The sequence below is a fragment of the Terrapene carolina genome, unplaced genomic scaffold (assembly GCF_002925995.2).
Source record: "Terrapene carolina triunguis isolate 2854851 unplaced genomic scaffold, T_m_triunguis-2.0 Scaffold35098, whole genome shotgun sequence".
Taxonomy (NCBI): domain Eukaryota; kingdom Metazoa; phylum Chordata; order Testudines; family Emydidae; genus Terrapene; species Terrapene triunguis.
The window spans coordinates 8,396,592-8,414,302 of record NW_020699449.1 but is presented as its reverse complement, the minus strand read 5'-3'; the positions used below and the strand labels follow the sequence as shown (position 1 = coordinate 8,414,302).

At 46.2% G+C, this 17,711-nt stretch overlaps 1 protein-coding gene across 1 annotated transcript in view; it reads right to left on the bottom strand.

Moving 5' to 3' along the window:
• Window positions 1–17,351, bottom strand: part of ACO1 (aconitase 1) — a 29,506-nt gene extending 12,155 nt beyond the window's left edge. The window contains exons 1-10 of the mRNA XM_029914345.1: window positions 17,009–17,351; window positions 16,254–16,422; window positions 13,553–13,690; window positions 10,079–10,148; window positions 9,781–9,964; window positions 7,779–7,918; window positions 6,977–7,148; window positions 6,215–6,315; window positions 5,114–5,230; window positions 3,726–3,885 (exon numbers count right to left, since the gene is read on the bottom strand). Coding sequence (XP_029770205.1) covers window positions 3,726–3,885; window positions 5,114–5,230; window positions 6,215–6,315; window positions 6,977–7,148; window positions 7,779–7,918; window positions 9,781–9,964; window positions 10,079–10,148; window positions 13,553–13,690; window positions 16,254–16,422; window positions 17,009–17,105 — 1,348 coding nt within the window. The 5' untranslated portion in view covers window positions 17,106–17,351. The remainder of the gene's footprint in view (window positions 1–3,725; window positions 3,886–5,113; window positions 5,231–6,214; window positions 6,316–6,976; window positions 7,149–7,778; window positions 7,919–9,780; window positions 9,965–10,078; window positions 10,149–13,552; window positions 13,691–16,253; window positions 16,423–17,008) is intronic.
• Between the last annotated feature and the right edge of the window lie 360 nt (window positions 17,352–17,711).

Sequence of the window (17,711 nt, the reverse complement as noted above, 5' to 3'; positions counted from 1 at the left end):
CACACACACACACACACACACACACACACACACACACACACACACACTTGGGCAGAATACCAGTATAAGATAAGGTGCTTGATCAAATTAGGAGCTATTTCTATGCATTAAACAAGGGAAGAGGAGCCATAAAACATTCCACGTAAGACAATCTGGTGAGCCAGGGCTGAACTAACTACTGGCATAAGTTCATCTGGCCCCTTGATGTAAGCAAATGGTCTCACAATGTGTAGCCTGTTTAAGCAGCATTATCTACTTGCCTTCGGAGTGTGACCCTTTCAAAGCAGCACTGTATCACAGTCCATCTCTTAGAGCTTGTTAACAAGAATATATTTACCCAGGGCCTGAATTCTTCTCTTGGACATTTTATTCCTTTTAAACTGTTTGTCTGTGGACAGGCGAATTCAGTGCTGATGGTACAGAGTTGACAGCTTTGGAGACTGAAGCCTGCCATTTATTCACAGCAGCCCTGCAAGCTGGATCACAGTGCCCACCTCTGTGTCGCTGGGGCAAGAGGACAGCTCAGTCTCTCTAAAACCTGTGACCCCTCCGATGAGGCTGCTAACAAAAGGTGGCTAGTTTTTGCCAGCTGCCGTGGTCAGTTTGGATGATGCAAACAGACCACCAGGTCATTGCAGATAACACTAATGGATCAAATTGAAGGCTTTTATTTAGGCTTGACACCTAAATAAAAAATGTCCCAACTTTCAGAGGTGCTGAGCACTCACAGCGTCCAGAGACATCAATGGGAGCTGCAGGTGCTCAGAAACTGAAAATTGGGCTACACTGAGGTGCTCAGATAAAACTAAGGCCCAGATTTTTTTAAAGCCATTTAGGCTTTGCAATGCTGAGCACAGCAATGCCTAACTGATTTAGGAACCTACATCTTATTTGCAAAGGGATTGAGGCATGAGTCTAAATTTACTCCCTAATGCTTAAATCCCTTGGGTGGGGGGGAAGAGAGAAAAGAAAAAGAGATTTAGGCTCCTAAATCAGTTAGGCATTGCGACGCTGAGTACAGCATCACCTAAATACCTTTAAAAATCTGGGCCTAAGAGCCTAACATTAGACACCCAGTTTGAAAATTGGCACATATTTAAAAACACACAAAACTGTTAAAAGAACATTATTAAGGTTGCAAGTCAAACCAACGCTCAAAAGTTAGGCAGTGACAGAATTAAGGTTGCTTGTGCAAATCTTAATTCGGCTCCCGTGCATGTCCATATTCTGATACAATCTTTATAATTGCACGATCACATACTATTTTTGCCATACGACCCTTGCCTCATTCAGTGCATGGGATGGATGGTGCTCCCTGAATGAGCAGCTATTCAATATTTTGTTTCCTCCTTATTGTGCAATGTGCGGCCCCAAGCCTTATTTACTACACACTGAAGACAATTATCCATTTCCTCATGGGCTTCTCTATGCACTCATCACTATAATGTCTGAGTTCTCCATAAATATTAGTGAATTTATCTTCACAACACCCGTTAGGTTGGGAGAGGTATTAGTAAAGATGGGGAGCTGAGGCAGAGAGAGACTAAGGTCAAAATCATCCACCGATTTTGGGTGCCCAATTTGAGATGTCTAGGACCCGATTTCCCAGCACACTTATTATATAGCACTTTATATGTTCAAAGCACAGCTCCCATTGATTCAGTTGCAGCTGTAAGCACTCAGGACTTCTATAAATCAGACCCAGGGTCTCAAGCCAAGAATGAAGAACAGTTAGTGACCTCATGTGAATAGTTTGGTTTAAGTGACTTGCTCAGCATCACATAGGAACTCTGTTGCAGAGGCAGGCACAGACTCCAATTCCCGAAACCATCCTGCCTCTTCCTGCAGCTCCCTGCCTCATTCACTCCCCAAATTCCAACTTGTGCAACAAATGAGTTCCAGGTTTTACAGACATTCTCTTTTATTACACAACCCTGTTTCATCCCCAGAGCTGGTCCATCCTGCGCACTGAATGAGGCAGGGGTCCTGGGAGCGAGGGAGAATATATGACAACGTAATTAACAATTACCTAATGCACATGCACAAGGGAGCCAAATTAAGGCTGCTTGGGCTGAACTGTTTTAGCCAAACTTTTTAAAGCTGGCAAAGTTATAAGCAACTGAAAAGAGGGCCTTAAAATGGGCAGCCTTAACTACAGGCATTGCTACTCGCTCAGCCTAGAATATTGGCAATTGTTTTTGATTTGGAAAACAAACCAAACATGACCACCACCTGAGTGCTGCATAACGTGCAACTTGCAACAGCAGTGTGAACGTGCATCTTTATTCTGGCCAGTCCTGAACAAGTGCACAACTGCCCTCCCACACCCAGATGATTGGCAGGAGCAGTACGGCAGGGTCGGGGGGGTGGGGGGAGGGGAGGAGGAGTGCACCCACAACCAGGTCCTGGAGCAACTACACAAATTACACCCACTTGCCTGCTCTCTTTCATTCCCTCCCCCGCAAGGTTCTGACCTTGAATGTCTTTCCACAGCTCCAATCACAGAGGAACTGCAGAGCCACCTCTGTGTGCCTTTGGAGGGGAGCCAGAACTGGGGCAAAATGAGGCCATTCCTCCACCCAAGGTTTTCTGGCACATGCACAAACATGGCGGCCAGCCAGAATTTGGCACAAAGATGAAAAGAAAAGAGAAGAGAAGGAAACAAGAAACAAACCAGGAACATGAGTGAGAAGTTCTTCCCTTTTCCCCCAGGGCATGAATGGGAGGATGAGTGTCAGACAGAAGCATCCAATGACTACCGAAGAGTTTCATCATTGCTATCAGAGTACTAGATCTAGAACAAGGAACCTCGGGGACTGAGCAATTCCAACTGAAGAGAATGCTGTTCTTGGGACTGCGTACCATGCAGCTCAATGCAAATTCCAACACATACATGAGCCTAGCCTCCAGCTAAAATCCATTACAAAATCACCATTGACTTGAATGGCAGCAGGACTGAAACATACATTATCTAGGCCAGTGGTTCTCAACCAGGGGTCCAGGGCCCCCTGAGGGGCCATGAGCAGGTTGCAGGGGATCTGCCAAGCAGGACCAATGTTAGACTCGTTGGGCAGCTGAAGCGCTGCTGTGCAGGGCTAAAGCCCAGGCCCAGCCCCGCCACCTGGGGCTGAAACCGAAGCCTGAGCAACTTAGCTTTGCGGGGCCCCCTGTGGTGTGGGGCCCCCTGTGGTGTGGGGCCCCCTGTGGTGTGGGGCCCCCTGTGGTGTGGGGCCCCAGGCAACTGCCCTGCTTGCTACTCTCTAACGGCGGCCCTGGCTTTTATATGCAGAAAAACAGTTGTTGGGGCACTGGTGGGCCGTGGAATTGTTATGGCATCTTGGGGGGAGCTGGGGGTTAAGAAAGAAAAAGGTTGAGAACCCCTGATCTAGGCTACTGTTCAGACAAAGCAATTTGACACCACCCTTGCTTAGCACTGCATCAAACGCCTGAAGGAGAGAGCAGAGGCAGGTGATAATTAGTGCAAAATGAAACTTACCGCACTTATAGACTTGTCAGCGCAAGGAAAAAAACATGTGATTAGCAGCCAGAGTTTCCAGGTATCAGCCCAAATATTGGTCCCTGGATTCCTCTTGCCAACTCTATGGGCTAAATTCAACTCTGGCATAAAGGGATGTGATTCCTTCAATGTCAATGGGGTTTGCTTTTATGACCCAGACCTAAAACTACAGAGAAATTGCTGCAGGCAAATGATCAGACACACTTACCAGCTCCTAACATAACCGAGGGGTTGCTGGTATTAGTACAGCTGGTAATGGCAGCAATCACCACCGAACCATGGGTGAGCTCAAAGTCAGAGCCGTTATGAACAAACTTCACATGGTCACCATGACGTTCCGGGGCGACATTGAATCCTTTGAAACCTTGCTATAAAGGGGGGCAATCAAAACAAAGGGAGACGATGGTTAGTGTGTGAACTGGGAAAGGGAGCCAGAATGGTACCAGAAAACAGCAGTATGTTAAAAGGGGAAGGAAAAGTATTTGGTGACAACTGTGTGTTATAGGCCCCCTTGGGCCCAAGCCACAGAAGAGGAGTGTGTAACAGCTTCAGCACAAGATGTAGCAGCTCTTGCTTTTAAACTCGGGAGGCTCCTGCTTCTGTCCCCAGCATGTCAGCCAACGTGGAGGCTGTCACAGTTGCTTAATTGGGACCAATCTTACCCCCTCATCCCTTGGTGATGAGGTGCCAGCTGCCTCTTGCAGTAGAACACAGGGTGGGATTTTGCACAGGAAGACACCAGAACTCCTTTACTCTGCTCCTGTGTCTCTTGGATCCCAGATCAGACTGTACATCAGCGCACAGCATCAGGATCTAGGAAGCCACCCCACTCCCCGAGCCAGGTCACTCAGGTCAGACCTGGGATTTTGGCCTGAATGCCCAAGATTTCATACAATTAGCACTGAGTGGTCTGAAGTTTGTGTCAAGATCTAGCTGAATAGACAAAAGATTGAGTCTTATAAAAAAGGGGAGAGAACTAGCTTCTCAATACTATGGACTGGGATAGAAAGTCTGAATAGCATAGCAAACCTGGAGGGTTCAGCTGGATTTGAAAACCAGAGCATTCTTCATAAGCATTGGCTTTTACAGGGAATAAGCCTGAGCTGTAAAATTTAGATCTGGATTCAGGTCTGAGATTCCCCAGAATTTAGGGGTGTTTAGACTTGGGTCCCAATCAAAATCCTAGACGCAGTCCTATTGATTGCTGTTTTTAACGGGATGGACTGCAAAAGGCATTTAGGGTTGTTGTTTTTTTAATTTTAGCTGGGCAAAAAGCACTTCTGGAAACCTGCAGTCTCAGACTGGTATGCCATTATCAGATTGAGTCACTACTTCAATACTGCAAACGCTTCACTAATGGGCCAGGAGCAGATCCACGGACCACCCATGTTCCATGACCCATAACTTAAGAACCACCACTTTAGAATACTTATTCCTTAGCGTTATCTTCTAGGCTACCATTGAAAATAACCATGAAACAACATTCATGCAAGGTCATTTGTACACAAAGTGTCCTGAACTGACTGACGCAGACCTGTCTGTCTAGTGACTAAACACTACAGATATCTTTCCGTTTGCAATGCCACGTGCCCTTACCTTGGCTCCCAGGCAGGTCTCAAAGTCCTTCTTCATTTCTGACACAGCTACTTTGTCCTGAGGTCTTTTGGGCCCACTACAGCAAGGCACGACGGTATGCAGATCCAGCTCCACAACCTGTTCAACAGGAGGAACGGGACTGCTCTAAGCTACTACCAAGGAATGAGCCAAATAATGCAATATACATTGCTCTAAAGGACACTGGGGTTCCAATGCAGCAATGCTCAACACAAGCAGTCCCGCTGACTAGTCATGCGCTTAAGCACCTTACTGAATCGGTGCCTTCAACTCTCTCCCGACAGCATGAGAGAGTTGAAGGCACATTTAAGGACAAAATTTCTCAAAGCCATTTGAAGCGAGTGACAAGCTCAGATACTGTTCGCTCCCAAGGAAAAAATTTCACAGCCACCTCAAGTCCCCATTTCAAAAGTGACTTAGGCACATAGGAGCCTAAGTCTCATCGACTTTCAAAATAAAGCCAATACGATACGTGTCTAAGTCACTTTTGAAAACAAACAGATTTGAGGTGGTTTGAAAATTTTACCCGCACCCTCAAGACAAATCCTAGCATCAGGAAGCATTCTGGGAAATCCTAGCACAGGGGTAGCACACAAGATCACACAAGTAGCCTCTTGCTCACCATTTTGATAGTTGGTTTATAGATAAAGTTGTGCAATTAGAGAAAATTTACAAGATTTCAGAGAGGATCAAATCCCTTTAATCTTGCCTTGTTTGCTAATTATTAAGAGATATTTGGGGGCAAGTTCTGTCCTCATTTAAATCCATGCCACCCTATTATAAATCAACTGGGTTGAGATTGCTGGACAGCATTTCCCTCAAGTTTTCTGTGTGGTCATGAGGCTGCCTCAAATTCTGGCCTATACAGTCACGGAATGGACCAGGGCGTGCTTTGGGAATGAGATTACAAAAATCAGAGTCATGTTAATTTTTCCCTTGCTTTGTGAAAATTCCTCTTTAAAAAAGAGGAAACTGAGAACAACAAAAATAAATAAAATGAAAGAGAGGAGAGCGAAGGGGTGTACGTGTAGGAGAGAAATAAAGGATGGAAGGTACAAGATTAAATGATGATCAGGACTCTACCTGGGTAAAATCTGGATCCTGAGCGGAGTTATTGAAATCTCTAAACATCCCCACAGCCACAAGGTAATTCTTTATGTGCTTAATTTTTTCTTCATCGCGACCTAAAATGAAATCCAGAAATAGCTAAATAAGAACCAGTCAAGACAAAGAAATTGGGGCATTTTAAGTATGCAGAACAGGGCCTTGAATGGGATAGATCGTATTAGCATCAGCTTCATGTTTAACTAGAAAAGCCGGAAGAGAAAAGTCACTGGATCTTTGAAAATCCCAGTCCCAGTTAACTGGGACTGTTACTTGCATTCCAAGGTTGGAGTTGAACTCTTGATGTTTTCTAAGCAGAAAGTTTCATATGTTGGCGTTCATAAGGGCTCAACCCCGAGACACACAGTAGTAGGGTTACCAGATAGCAACTGTGAAAAAATGGGACGGGGGTGGGGGGTAATAGGTGCCTATATAAGAAAAAAAATCCCCAAAAAACGGGCGTGTCCCTTTAAAAAGGGCATCTGGTCACCCTACACAGTAGCTCAGATACATTATGTAAAATGGATCCTTTGCCAAGCCCAAGGTTAAGGTTTAGGAAGGTGCTAGGACCAAATGCATGGCACTATGGGTTTGATTCTGATCTCTCTCATACCAGAGAGATTCTGAAGTAACTCCATTCTGGTCAATGGAGTTACACCAGAGTCAGGCCCTGTACCACTAACTGTCAGAGCCCAGGTTTATAATCTGGATCTTCAAGTTCTGGTTTCTTTTTGCACTTACCCGTTTGGATCAGGTACCTGATGCTGACTTCATCGACTGGGAAGAAAGCTGCAGTTGCTCCATATTCGGGGCACATATTGGCAATGGTGGCTCGATCAGCAATTGACAGCTGGGCTACGCCAGGCCCAAAGAATTCCACAAACTTACCCACCACCCCAACCTGGCGAAGATGCTGTAATACATGAACCAACAAAGGTACTCAAACGCCATTTCTAATCTGCGGAATGCTGACTGCATTAGCCGTACGCACTAGAGACAGTTCGGGCCTACGGGGTTCTGCTCCAGACAAGAAGCCAGGCTTCCTCAAAGTTCTGGGCCATTTGGGACCAGGGTTTTGTTTGGTGTGTAACAGAGCTTCAAAACTCAATGCCAAACAGGCCATACGTACGCGATTCTGCTACCACTGCAGGCAATGGCAAAAAATTCCTCTTAGCATCAATGGGAGTAGGTTTGGGTCTCAAACCTGACCAGGACAACAACGAGGATTGTAAGAGCCCGTGCAGTGCTAGCTCTTCCTGTCCCATCCAATCAGATAGGTGGGGGGAGGGAAGGGAGCAGGACTGGATGCTGATTCCACTCCATCTCGGGTGCGGCTGATCAGCAGGCAAGAGGGAAGGAACTGCAGAGTTACTGCAGCCCAGGCCCAGCATGGTTGGGTCTCAGAGGATGAAATCAAGATGACAGCCACAGAGACGGGACTCCTAAGGCTGCTGTATACAGCCGCTCTAAGATCACCCCATGCACACACATGCTGCACTATGGCCCATTATAAGAAATCCCCCATGGCACAGATGTCGGTTACCTTGGTAACGGTGAGCACTATGTCTGTGGATGTTACCAGGGGATGAGGATTTCCCATTAACTTGTAACCAATCACTTTAGGAAGCACCATGCTGATTGGCTGGCCCAGCATCACCGCTTCTGCTTCAATGCCACCCACACCTGGATCCAATTGGCAAGACAAAAGCAGATTTATTTATTTTTTAGATGAGGCAATGCATGCTGAAAGTTAACTACCCAGTGAAATAATATTACTGCAAATAAGGGAAAAGAAGTCACCACACAGCAGGGCTTGGAGTGAGCTGGTCCTAGGGGATATTTCTTAGATGTTCTTACGCTGTTCCAAGCTTTTGTTTAAAAAAAAAAAAAAAGTTTCTAGCCCTCGGGGGCTCACTTTCATTTGGAAATTGAATCATGTTTAAACACAGTCAGGTTAGTGGACGTGAGGCTGGCTGGTCAGTGCAGACAAGCACATGTTGGGCTCAACACGAGGATAGCTGGTCCTGAGTAAACACTAGTTGCAGAAGAGTTGGTCCATGCCTGCTGAGCACAACTGAGCCTTCTCTACACTGGCCAGTCAGGATTTTATTATTTTAGTACCTTTCACCTAGAACCCCAGTCATGGACCAGGACCCACTGTGCTAGGCACTGTACAAACACAGAACAAAAAGATGGCCCATGCCTCAAAGAGCTTAAATACAAGTGCAAGCCAAGAGTCAGCAGATGGATACAGGCAGATGGGGGAGTACCAGGAAACAGCAAGACAATATTGGTGATAGGTACTGGTTACAGCCCACCAGCAGCCTGACCACTCTCAAGTTGTCAACTAGTCGATTATTTTTCAACTCTATTTGTAACAGTTTCCTTGTGAAGATGAGGCCATGGTTATAAAGAATCTTCCCAATGTAATAATTATTAATTATTTGTATTGAGCTAGCACTACAAACTCCAGTCACAGGCCAGGACCCAAAAACACAGAACAAAAAGACGGTCCCCATGCTCCAAAGAACTTACAATCCAAGTACCATGAGCTGATGTAGTGCTGTATTACCAAGGCTGCAGATACAGAAACTCCTTATACAGATTTTACTCTATAGCACTATGTAAAGTAGATGCATATATTACGACTTACACTGTGTACCGAAAACTTTATGAGCGTCTTTGTAAGCAATCAGCATTATTGTAAGCTCTTTGAGACCAGGACACTTTGTTCTGCGTTTGTACGGAGCCTAGCATGCTGGTTGATGGAATCCTGGTTAACGAAGGGACTCGTAGGTGCTTTCACACTACACCTGAAGTATCACTGCAGTATTCCCCAGGTATTCTTTATACTAGGTATAGGGATGACTACAAAATACTTTGGTTAGACTATCTACTTATACAGCTAAAATTTCAAAGCTTCTATTGTCTACCATTGGCTAGGAACATATTTCTGTTTGCTATTCTGGCAAGCATTGTCCCATTATTGTCCAAGCAAAGAACATCTGGTACTAGAATACTGGCAAAGACTGATCAAACCTTGTTTTGATGTACTTCATCCCCTCTCATCAGTGTAGGCTTTGAATCAGAGTCTTTGATCCAGCACTGCTTTTACAGTTACTGTTGCTAGGTAAACGTTTTCAAAAGCATCTACGTGATTTTACGCTCACGGGTCTCATTGAAAGCCAGTGAAACTTTCAATAGGACTTAGGTTCCCAAATCATTTAGATGCTCTTGAAAATTGTACATCCGTCTCCCTCACCACTATCCATGGACGTTTTAAACCCTCAGTCAAGAATATTTAAAAATAAAAGCACAAGCACATCCCCTCCGACCTGACACGTGACTGAAATGTGATTTGTCTATTACTCTTACAATCACTGGGTATGGAATAGGAAATCAGGTTACAAAATCCTGATTTATAGGGTCATCTGAACTGGACACAAAGGAGTTTGTTGTACTTAGTCATTTTATTGTATATGTGATTTGATGGGAACACAAGCCATGACCTAGCCAACCAGTTCATAAAACTTTAGTGCACTTACCCCAGCCCAGCACTCCCAGACCATCAATCATTGTAGTGTGCGAATCAGTGCCTACCAGGCTGTCTGGATAGTAGTACCCATTCTGATCGAACACCACTCTTGCCAAGTATTCTAAATTCACCTGGTGGACAATTCCCGAGCCAGGAGGAATAATCTTCATGTTGTGGAAAGCTTGGGAGCCCCACTGAAACACAATGAATAAAAGCCCCAAATATTAAATACACAATACACAGGAACAGTGAAAGGAGTTGATTCATCCTATCTTGCTACATGTAAAGAGAAGAAATTTTCCCCATACCTTTAAGAACTCAAATCTTTCTTTGTTCCTTTCAAACTCCAGCTCCTGATTCTTCTGCAAACTGTCTGACCTGCAAGTGAATAAATGAACAACAGAGCTACAAGTCTCCAACTGAATTTAGTGTGTGGTCTGATGTGTGCGTATGGTGAAAGAGAAAACAGAAGAGCACTTGTATCTCATAATGCCGATCAGTTTTATATGTTTCAAGCAATTGCAGCAGTGAGCTAAAGGCAAATGTTGAAAAGGGCTTAACAAGTCTTAACAGTAATACCTACCATCTGGCTCAAATGTTAATCCCATACCGCATGTAGGCATTAAGTTTGCAGTTTGCTAAAGTCTAGTCTACATCTTAAAGCAATGGAAAGTTTTCAAAACCTAAATTACACACGAGCTGCATAGCAGTAAAGGAAGCTGATGCCAATAATTGTGATTGAAGATATGCTAATACTGATCTGGAATATACACTACAGTTCAAGCCTGTACTTCTAAACAAATATACGAAGCAACTGTATATAAAGAAAAAATCCCCAAGAAGTGATTCTTTTTGGATCAGGAACACTGCTATACTCTCTGAGCCACGTAGCACCTTGTGGTCACTGTGAAAGAACTAAACAGCAATTATAGCTGGTCAGCAATTCTTTTATTTTTTATTTTTTGAGAAATTTGTCCATCTAAAATGGGATTTCATCAAAAACTACTTTTTGTGAAACACTATTTTTCCACTGAAAATATTGGGCTTTTGTAAAAACAAGAACCACAAATATTTCTATTTTTCAATTAAATTGACAAAAATGACATTTTTCACTGTCACAAAAAATTCTCACAGGAAAATACACTTTTCCTCCTGTAGTGAGTTGGTGTGGCTCCCCTCCTGCCCAGAAGAGGGAGCACCCTTGCAGGCACCCCGAGTGGGCGGAGCCACCGCCGCCTGTTCCCGCCCCCCGGAAGTCAAGGGACGGGACAGGAAGTATAAAGGCCGGCCGCCGGAGCTCAGTCAGGGCCCAGCCACCGCAGGGAGCAGACGTGCGGCCGGGAGACCTCCGAGGCCGGAGGCCGTTGCCCTAACTGGCCGGAGCTCCCCCGGGCCCACTACGAGGAGGAGCCGCCGGAGCCCTCCCGCTATTAGGAGGAGCCGCTGGAACTCCCCCGCACCCACTGCGAAGACGAGACGCCACCAGAGCCCCTCCGCCACTGCTGTTACCCGGAGGAGCCACCCGAGCCCACTTACCCGGACTTCCCCGAGGAGCTGCCGGACCTGCCGCCAAGCCCCGGCCGAGAGGAGCCCATGCTAGTGGACTGGCCTGGACCCGGGGCCACGGACGAGGTAGGCCCTGAGGGGGGACTTGGAAGTAGCCCGGGGGTAGCCGACCCCGGTCAGGCTGCAGACACATGTGAGCCGATGTCAGTGTGTTTCGGTCAGGATACCCCACTGACTCGCAGCGGCTACTAGGGCCCCGGGCTGGGACGCAGTGGAGTGGGTGGGCGGGCCTGCGTCCCCCCCCGCCACCCCACTCTCGGGTGGCAGGTTTCCCCCTCACCCAGTGCTCAGGTGTAGGAGCCTGGGCTTACCCCAATGGTTGTATTGTTGCTCAGCCCCTGCACCAAAGGGCCTGAGCTGTGACTGTTTGTGCCCCGCCCTGATCCAGGGCCTGGGCCTACCAAACAAACTGACTGTTGCTCAGCCCCTGCACCAAAGGGCCTGAGCTCCCTGAACTGTTTGTTTGCTCAGCCCCTACACCAAAGGGCCTGAGCTCCCTGAACTGTGTGTTACTCAGCCCCTGCACCAAACTGCCTGAGCTCCCTGAACTGTGTGTTGCTCAGCCCCTGCACCAGAGGACCTGAGCCCCTTCACTGTTGTTGGCTCAGCCCCCGCACCTGAGGGCCTGAGCCCTGAACTAACTGGTTATTTGTTCCACCAGTCGTGAGTCGGTGTGGCTCCCCTCCTGCCCAGGAGGGTCGAGCCCCGGCACGGACCCACTACACCCCCCAACCAGCTCTCATAATAAATATAGATTCAAATTAAATGGAAGAGGAGTATATTTAAACAGATCAGTACCAACATGTACATATACTCCAGAGACCACCCTTCGGACATTTAATTCCAAACTGAAATCCATTCCTGAACTTTTCTCAGTGATATTTTAAGACTGCAGTTTAAAAGTTAACGAGGAGCAGATCTCAGACAAGTGATCCAAGTCAAGATCAGGGGGGGGGAAGAGGGGGGAATTGGACAAACTGCTGAGCTTTTCAGTTACCTGGGTCACTACCAACGGAGGTTTGCATCCATATGGCTTTTGAGGTTTAAAAGAAACCTGCTTTTCTAAGAATCACATGGAGGGAATATTTTACAAACAAATCAATCTGTCAAGAGGCTTATTTCCACAAATAGGATCAAAATCTTTTATTTAAAAACAAAACAAAAAAAACAATCTGAGATGGGACACTAGATGGGGAGGGCTCTGAGTTACTACAGAGAATTCTTTCCCAGGTACCTGCTGGGCCACATGCTCAGGATCTAACTGCCATATTTGTGGTCAGGAAGGAATTTCCCCCCAAATCAGATTGGCAGAGACCCAGGGGGTGGGGGGAGGAAGAGGGAGGGGTTGCCTTCTCTGCAGCATGGCTCCCTTGCAGGTTTAAACTGGTGTAAATGGTGAATTCTCTGTAACTTGAAGTCTTTAAAACCATGATTTGAGAACTTCAGTAACTCAGCCAGAGGTTAGGGGTCTATTTCAGGAGCGGGTGGGTGAGGTTCTGTGGCCGGCAACGTAGAGGAGGTCAGATTAGATGATCGTGATGGTCCCTTCTGACCTTCAAGTCTGAGAGCTCTTAGATTCTAAGATTTCCCCCCCACCCCCTTTTTGTATTGTTTTCATTCAAGTGGGCAGTTGTAATATTATTTCCTACAGAGAGTAACACATATGGAAGAAGTTACTGGGTAAGGCAACTGGAGTATGATGAATTTAAGGAGTTTGGAAAACAGAAGAGAACTAGGGGATGACATGAGAAAGCAGGACGATATCACACAGTTCAGTTAGGAAATGCAGGAGAGTAGGTAGATTTCTAAGCTCCCGATACTGCAATGAACTCTGTGCAGATGTTCAGAGTCCCACGGATTTCAGCGAGGCTCTGTACAGGTGCAAAGGAAACCTGCTTTGCACCTGTAAGGATTGGAGATTAAGTATTCTAGTGTTTCCAGTTCGCTGTTCCTTCCTTCCCCCCTACATAAAACCAATGCTTTGTGCTTTTTCACCAACGCAGCGATGAGCTAACAACCCCATTCTCAGAACTGTGCCAACACAGCCCACTGTAGTAAACGGTCTAACTTAATCAGTCTTTGGCCTCTATAATGCTAGGAGACAAATTCTCAGTTTGCATAACGCAGTGTAGCTTCAATGAACCTACGCTAATTAATACCAGCTGGCCCTGGCTTCCTAGCAAGCATGGAAAATAAAATCTGTTTTATTTCCTTACCTCCTGTTAAAATCCACCTGGATGGAATGATCAATTACTAGATCAGCAGGACAGATGGGATTAATTTTTTCAGGGTCTCCGCCCAGTTTCTTCACAGCATCACGCATTGCAGCAAAGTCAACCACTGCAGGTACGCCCCTAAAATGAGAGAATTAAGCAAACTGAGGAGACAGAGCCCAGATCCTCAGGCATAGCCAGCTGATGCCACACTGCCAGTAGATTCTGACTCTAAAGCCAACATTGGAATCACCACTCCATTGCAGCGGGACACAGAACTGGGGTGGCAGAAAGAACAAAGCCACATTTGGATTCATCAGTGCGGAAGACTTGGGTGGAAACTCATAAGGTGACAAAGGGAGGTGGTTGTGCACCTTAGGCGTTGGACTGGGAGACATGAGACCTGGATACAATCTCTGTGACCTTGGACAAGTGACTCTTCCATGCTCTGTGCCTCTGCTTCCCATCTGTAATATGGGGATAATACTACCGCTTTTCTCCTCCTATTAGCTGTATGTACAGTGCCTAGCCCAACGGAGATCTGATCATGGTTAGGCCTTCTAGGAACTAAAGGATTATAGATCATGTTAGTATGAGTCGCTAGGAACATCATCGGCTTTTGACTTGCAAGCCAAACAAAGGTGACCCAGAACCCATGAGAGTGGGTGTGACTATGGAACCCCTGTGGGAGCGAACAGGCTGGCTTTCTGGAGTAGAACTGCACTGACCGAGGGAAGAATAACAAAGCCCCCACCCAACTGTGCCAACAAGTTCTTGAACTTGACTTAAGAAATGCCCCCAAACCGACCACCCACATGCTTCACACTCCGTAAGTATTTCTGTTAGGCTGTTGGCCAGAAGTCACATTTTCACCTCTGGTGACAAGACTTTGTAACAGTCCTATAAACACGGCAGCTCCAAGAACTGACATGGCAACAAACAACAGACCTTCCTCTGGGTTTACAGTAGTGTCTCATCAGAGCATCTGGAACCACTTATCAGTTGAACCCTCCTGTGCTGAAGTGAAATAGGTCAACCTTTCTTTATTTCCCAGGTGGACAGACTGAGGCACAATGGGTTAAGTGGTTTAATCCAAGGCAACACCGCTAGTGAGGATTAGAAACCAGGAATTCTGGCAGTCCGTGTCATGTTCTAACCAGGAGACCATAACTTTCCATGTTTGCTTTTGCAGAGCAGATGGAAAGCTTGTGGCCTATCACAGATGGTACATTTTGGCATTTCCAAGGTTACCCTAACTACCACTGCCCACCAGGGGCATTTTATGTAGCACTCAGCACTTCACTTTTAGGCTGTTATTTTTGGGAAACATCCTCGCATAACAAAACATCTAATTCTGCAGGGTGCCGAGTGCACGTAGTGTCAGTGATGTGGTCATGGGCATTCAGGACCATTTAGGATTAGACTCCGAGTGTACTTCCTGAAATAGCAGCCCAGAAGAGAGAGACTGTTTTAGAGTTCAAAGTGCAACAAGCAAAGATGTTCTTCGCTGCAAGGGACTAAAAATAATCAGCCTATAATGTTATAGAAGACTTGTGTGTAAGAAAAATAGTGCAGATTATTAAATACAACAGGATCAACCCAGGGAACGGGGTAAGGGACTATGCTTTTCTTCTTTGCAATCCTAAATGTTTACAGACAGACAATACTCCAACCAACACAGCTCACGTTTATATTATGGCAGTTCCTGTGATCTAAGAAAATATGCATCTGAACGTAGTGAGTGTGATGTACAGTGGGTGCATTTCAATTTCCCCAGGCTATATACAGCAAAGAAAGCAACTGATATTATGAGCTAACTGGTTGATACAGAAGAGAAGAAACAGGGCAGTTATTTTCAACATTATGGGGGATTGAGGGAGTGACACCAGAACACATGCGTTTATGTACCCAGAAGCACTCAAGGTGATGTGGGCCAGTGAATTACAGAACACACAGGGCTGAAAATCAGGAACCCTCAAAATTCGAATCCCAAACTAGCAATTTACTCACTATGGGGCCTTGTGCCAAGAGCCAGATTTTCAGTACAGCTCACTCCCATTTAGGCACCGATACAAGCGCTAATCTTTTCAAGAAAGCTCAGCACTCAGCAGCTCCCATGGTGACACTTATGGACAGATTTTAGGAGATCAGCAGCGACCCTGGACATTTATTTAGGTGTCTAAATAGGAACTGAGCTCTTTAGAAAGTATAGGTCAACCTCTCTGTGCTTCGCTGTCTCCATCTGTAAAGCGGTCACCATACCTCACACCTCCCAGGATGTGAGCTAGTTAGGACCCCAATGCTGTTCCCAACAGAGGCGATGACAGTTTTGCCACTGACGTCTAAAAGTGAGCATGATTGAGCCCTCAGTGCCTGTGGTACATTTTGGAGAATGCCAGGCAATGCATTATTTGCTAGAGTGAGAAATGGAATGAATCTGTAGTCCAGTAACGTGGAGAACACCAAGGCTGTGCTGCATTCCTTCTTATCACCTGGGTCCGAGGTCCAAAGGACAGTGGATTTTTGATGAAGTACTTTTAAAATGACCACTGTTTGCTTAAAGGAGCTCTGCCAACTAGACATCCAGTATGTTTAGAATAACGTGGCACCGCATCCACCCTCTATTCCCCTCTGCTTTGCCCACTGCGAATGGTTGTGGTTTTTACAATCCCTTTTCCCTAGTCTTAGGAAGCATTCGACTCACGTTAAATCCTGCAGAATAACTCGTGCGGGATTAAATGGCACTTCAACATTCTTGCTCTGCATCACATTCCAGTCGAGGATATTCTCAACATCTTCCTTCTTCACTAGGAACTCGTCACAGTTGCGGACGGCTGCCTCCAGGAGGACCCTGATAGAAAATGGCAAACGTCCTGAGGGAAAGAGACAGAAAGCAGATTGGTTTTCACCTTTTAGATGAAGTTTCCAGATATCTGGGTGTGGCTGTGTCCTTTCACCTTTTGGGTAGCAAAGTTCTGGCTCCACTGAAGTCAATGGGAGTCTTGACATTGACTATAATGGAGCCAGGATTTCACACATCTTTATTAGTGGCATACATCTTGCAATCACACACTCTTATCAAGTCCATCACATTATTAAGGCAGCATGGGCGAAACTTGTCCTTCCACTGATCTGGCTAGACCTTCATGCCCAGCCCGGGGGATACCCCTCACCCGTAGGAAGCACTCAACTACCACATAAAATGACCAATGTGCAGACCAAGTTTAGAAAAAAGAACCTCGTCATAACAGGAAATTAAATAAGCCTAGATGCTAGTACCCCAAAAACATGATTAGAAATTGATCTTCAAAGAATGGCTTTTGAATTTGTACCATGTTTCTGTGCCCACAAATCAAGTATCATCTAGAGCTGCAGTGCCTTCCCATAGTTATTTCCAATGCCCACCACAGCCTGAGTACACACGTACCAGGCAGTTCCTTCTGAATGCTGCCAACATACCGTATCTCGCATCTCCCAATTTGTTCAGATTGAAGAACTTCTTCGCAGGCTGGTTGGGGTTTAGCGGCTCTGCAATCCACGCAAAAGGGTTGCTCATGATTGAAGCCCCTGTGTGTCACTGAAAGCACAAAAGAAAATCATATCAGCTGCTCTAGAGGTGAATTCTGTATCAGCTGGAGCATACACTTCGCAATGTACATTAAACACACACACAATTCTCTTGTGACTCCTCTGCAGTCATTATTGTAGGAGTGTTGTGAAGATTATAAACAAGCTCAGCTGATTTCCACAGGGCTCAAAGGCCTACATTTACAGCACTGTGGGGGTTACAATGTTTACATGGTGACTATCTCCGGACAGACTTTGTGCCTTTCCGCTTTGCTAATCACACAGAGATTGCAGAGCCGTTTCTTCAATGGAAACTGCGAAGTCTGAACTGACAGGTGCCCCTACCTGCCCACAAACAAAAACTTCGACACTGAGCCAGAAAGAACCTATTAAAACAGGGGCGGGCAAACTTTTTGGCCTGAGGGCAGCATCGGGTTTCTGAAACAGCACCCAGAGCACCAGGACAGGCAACCACGCTGCCCGGCTGGAGCCAGCCACGCCACCCCGCAGCACAGAGCACCGGGTCAGGCCCTGGCTCTGCAGCGGTGCTGCCCCAGGAGCTCGCAGCCCCGCCGCCCAGAGCATTGTGCCGGTG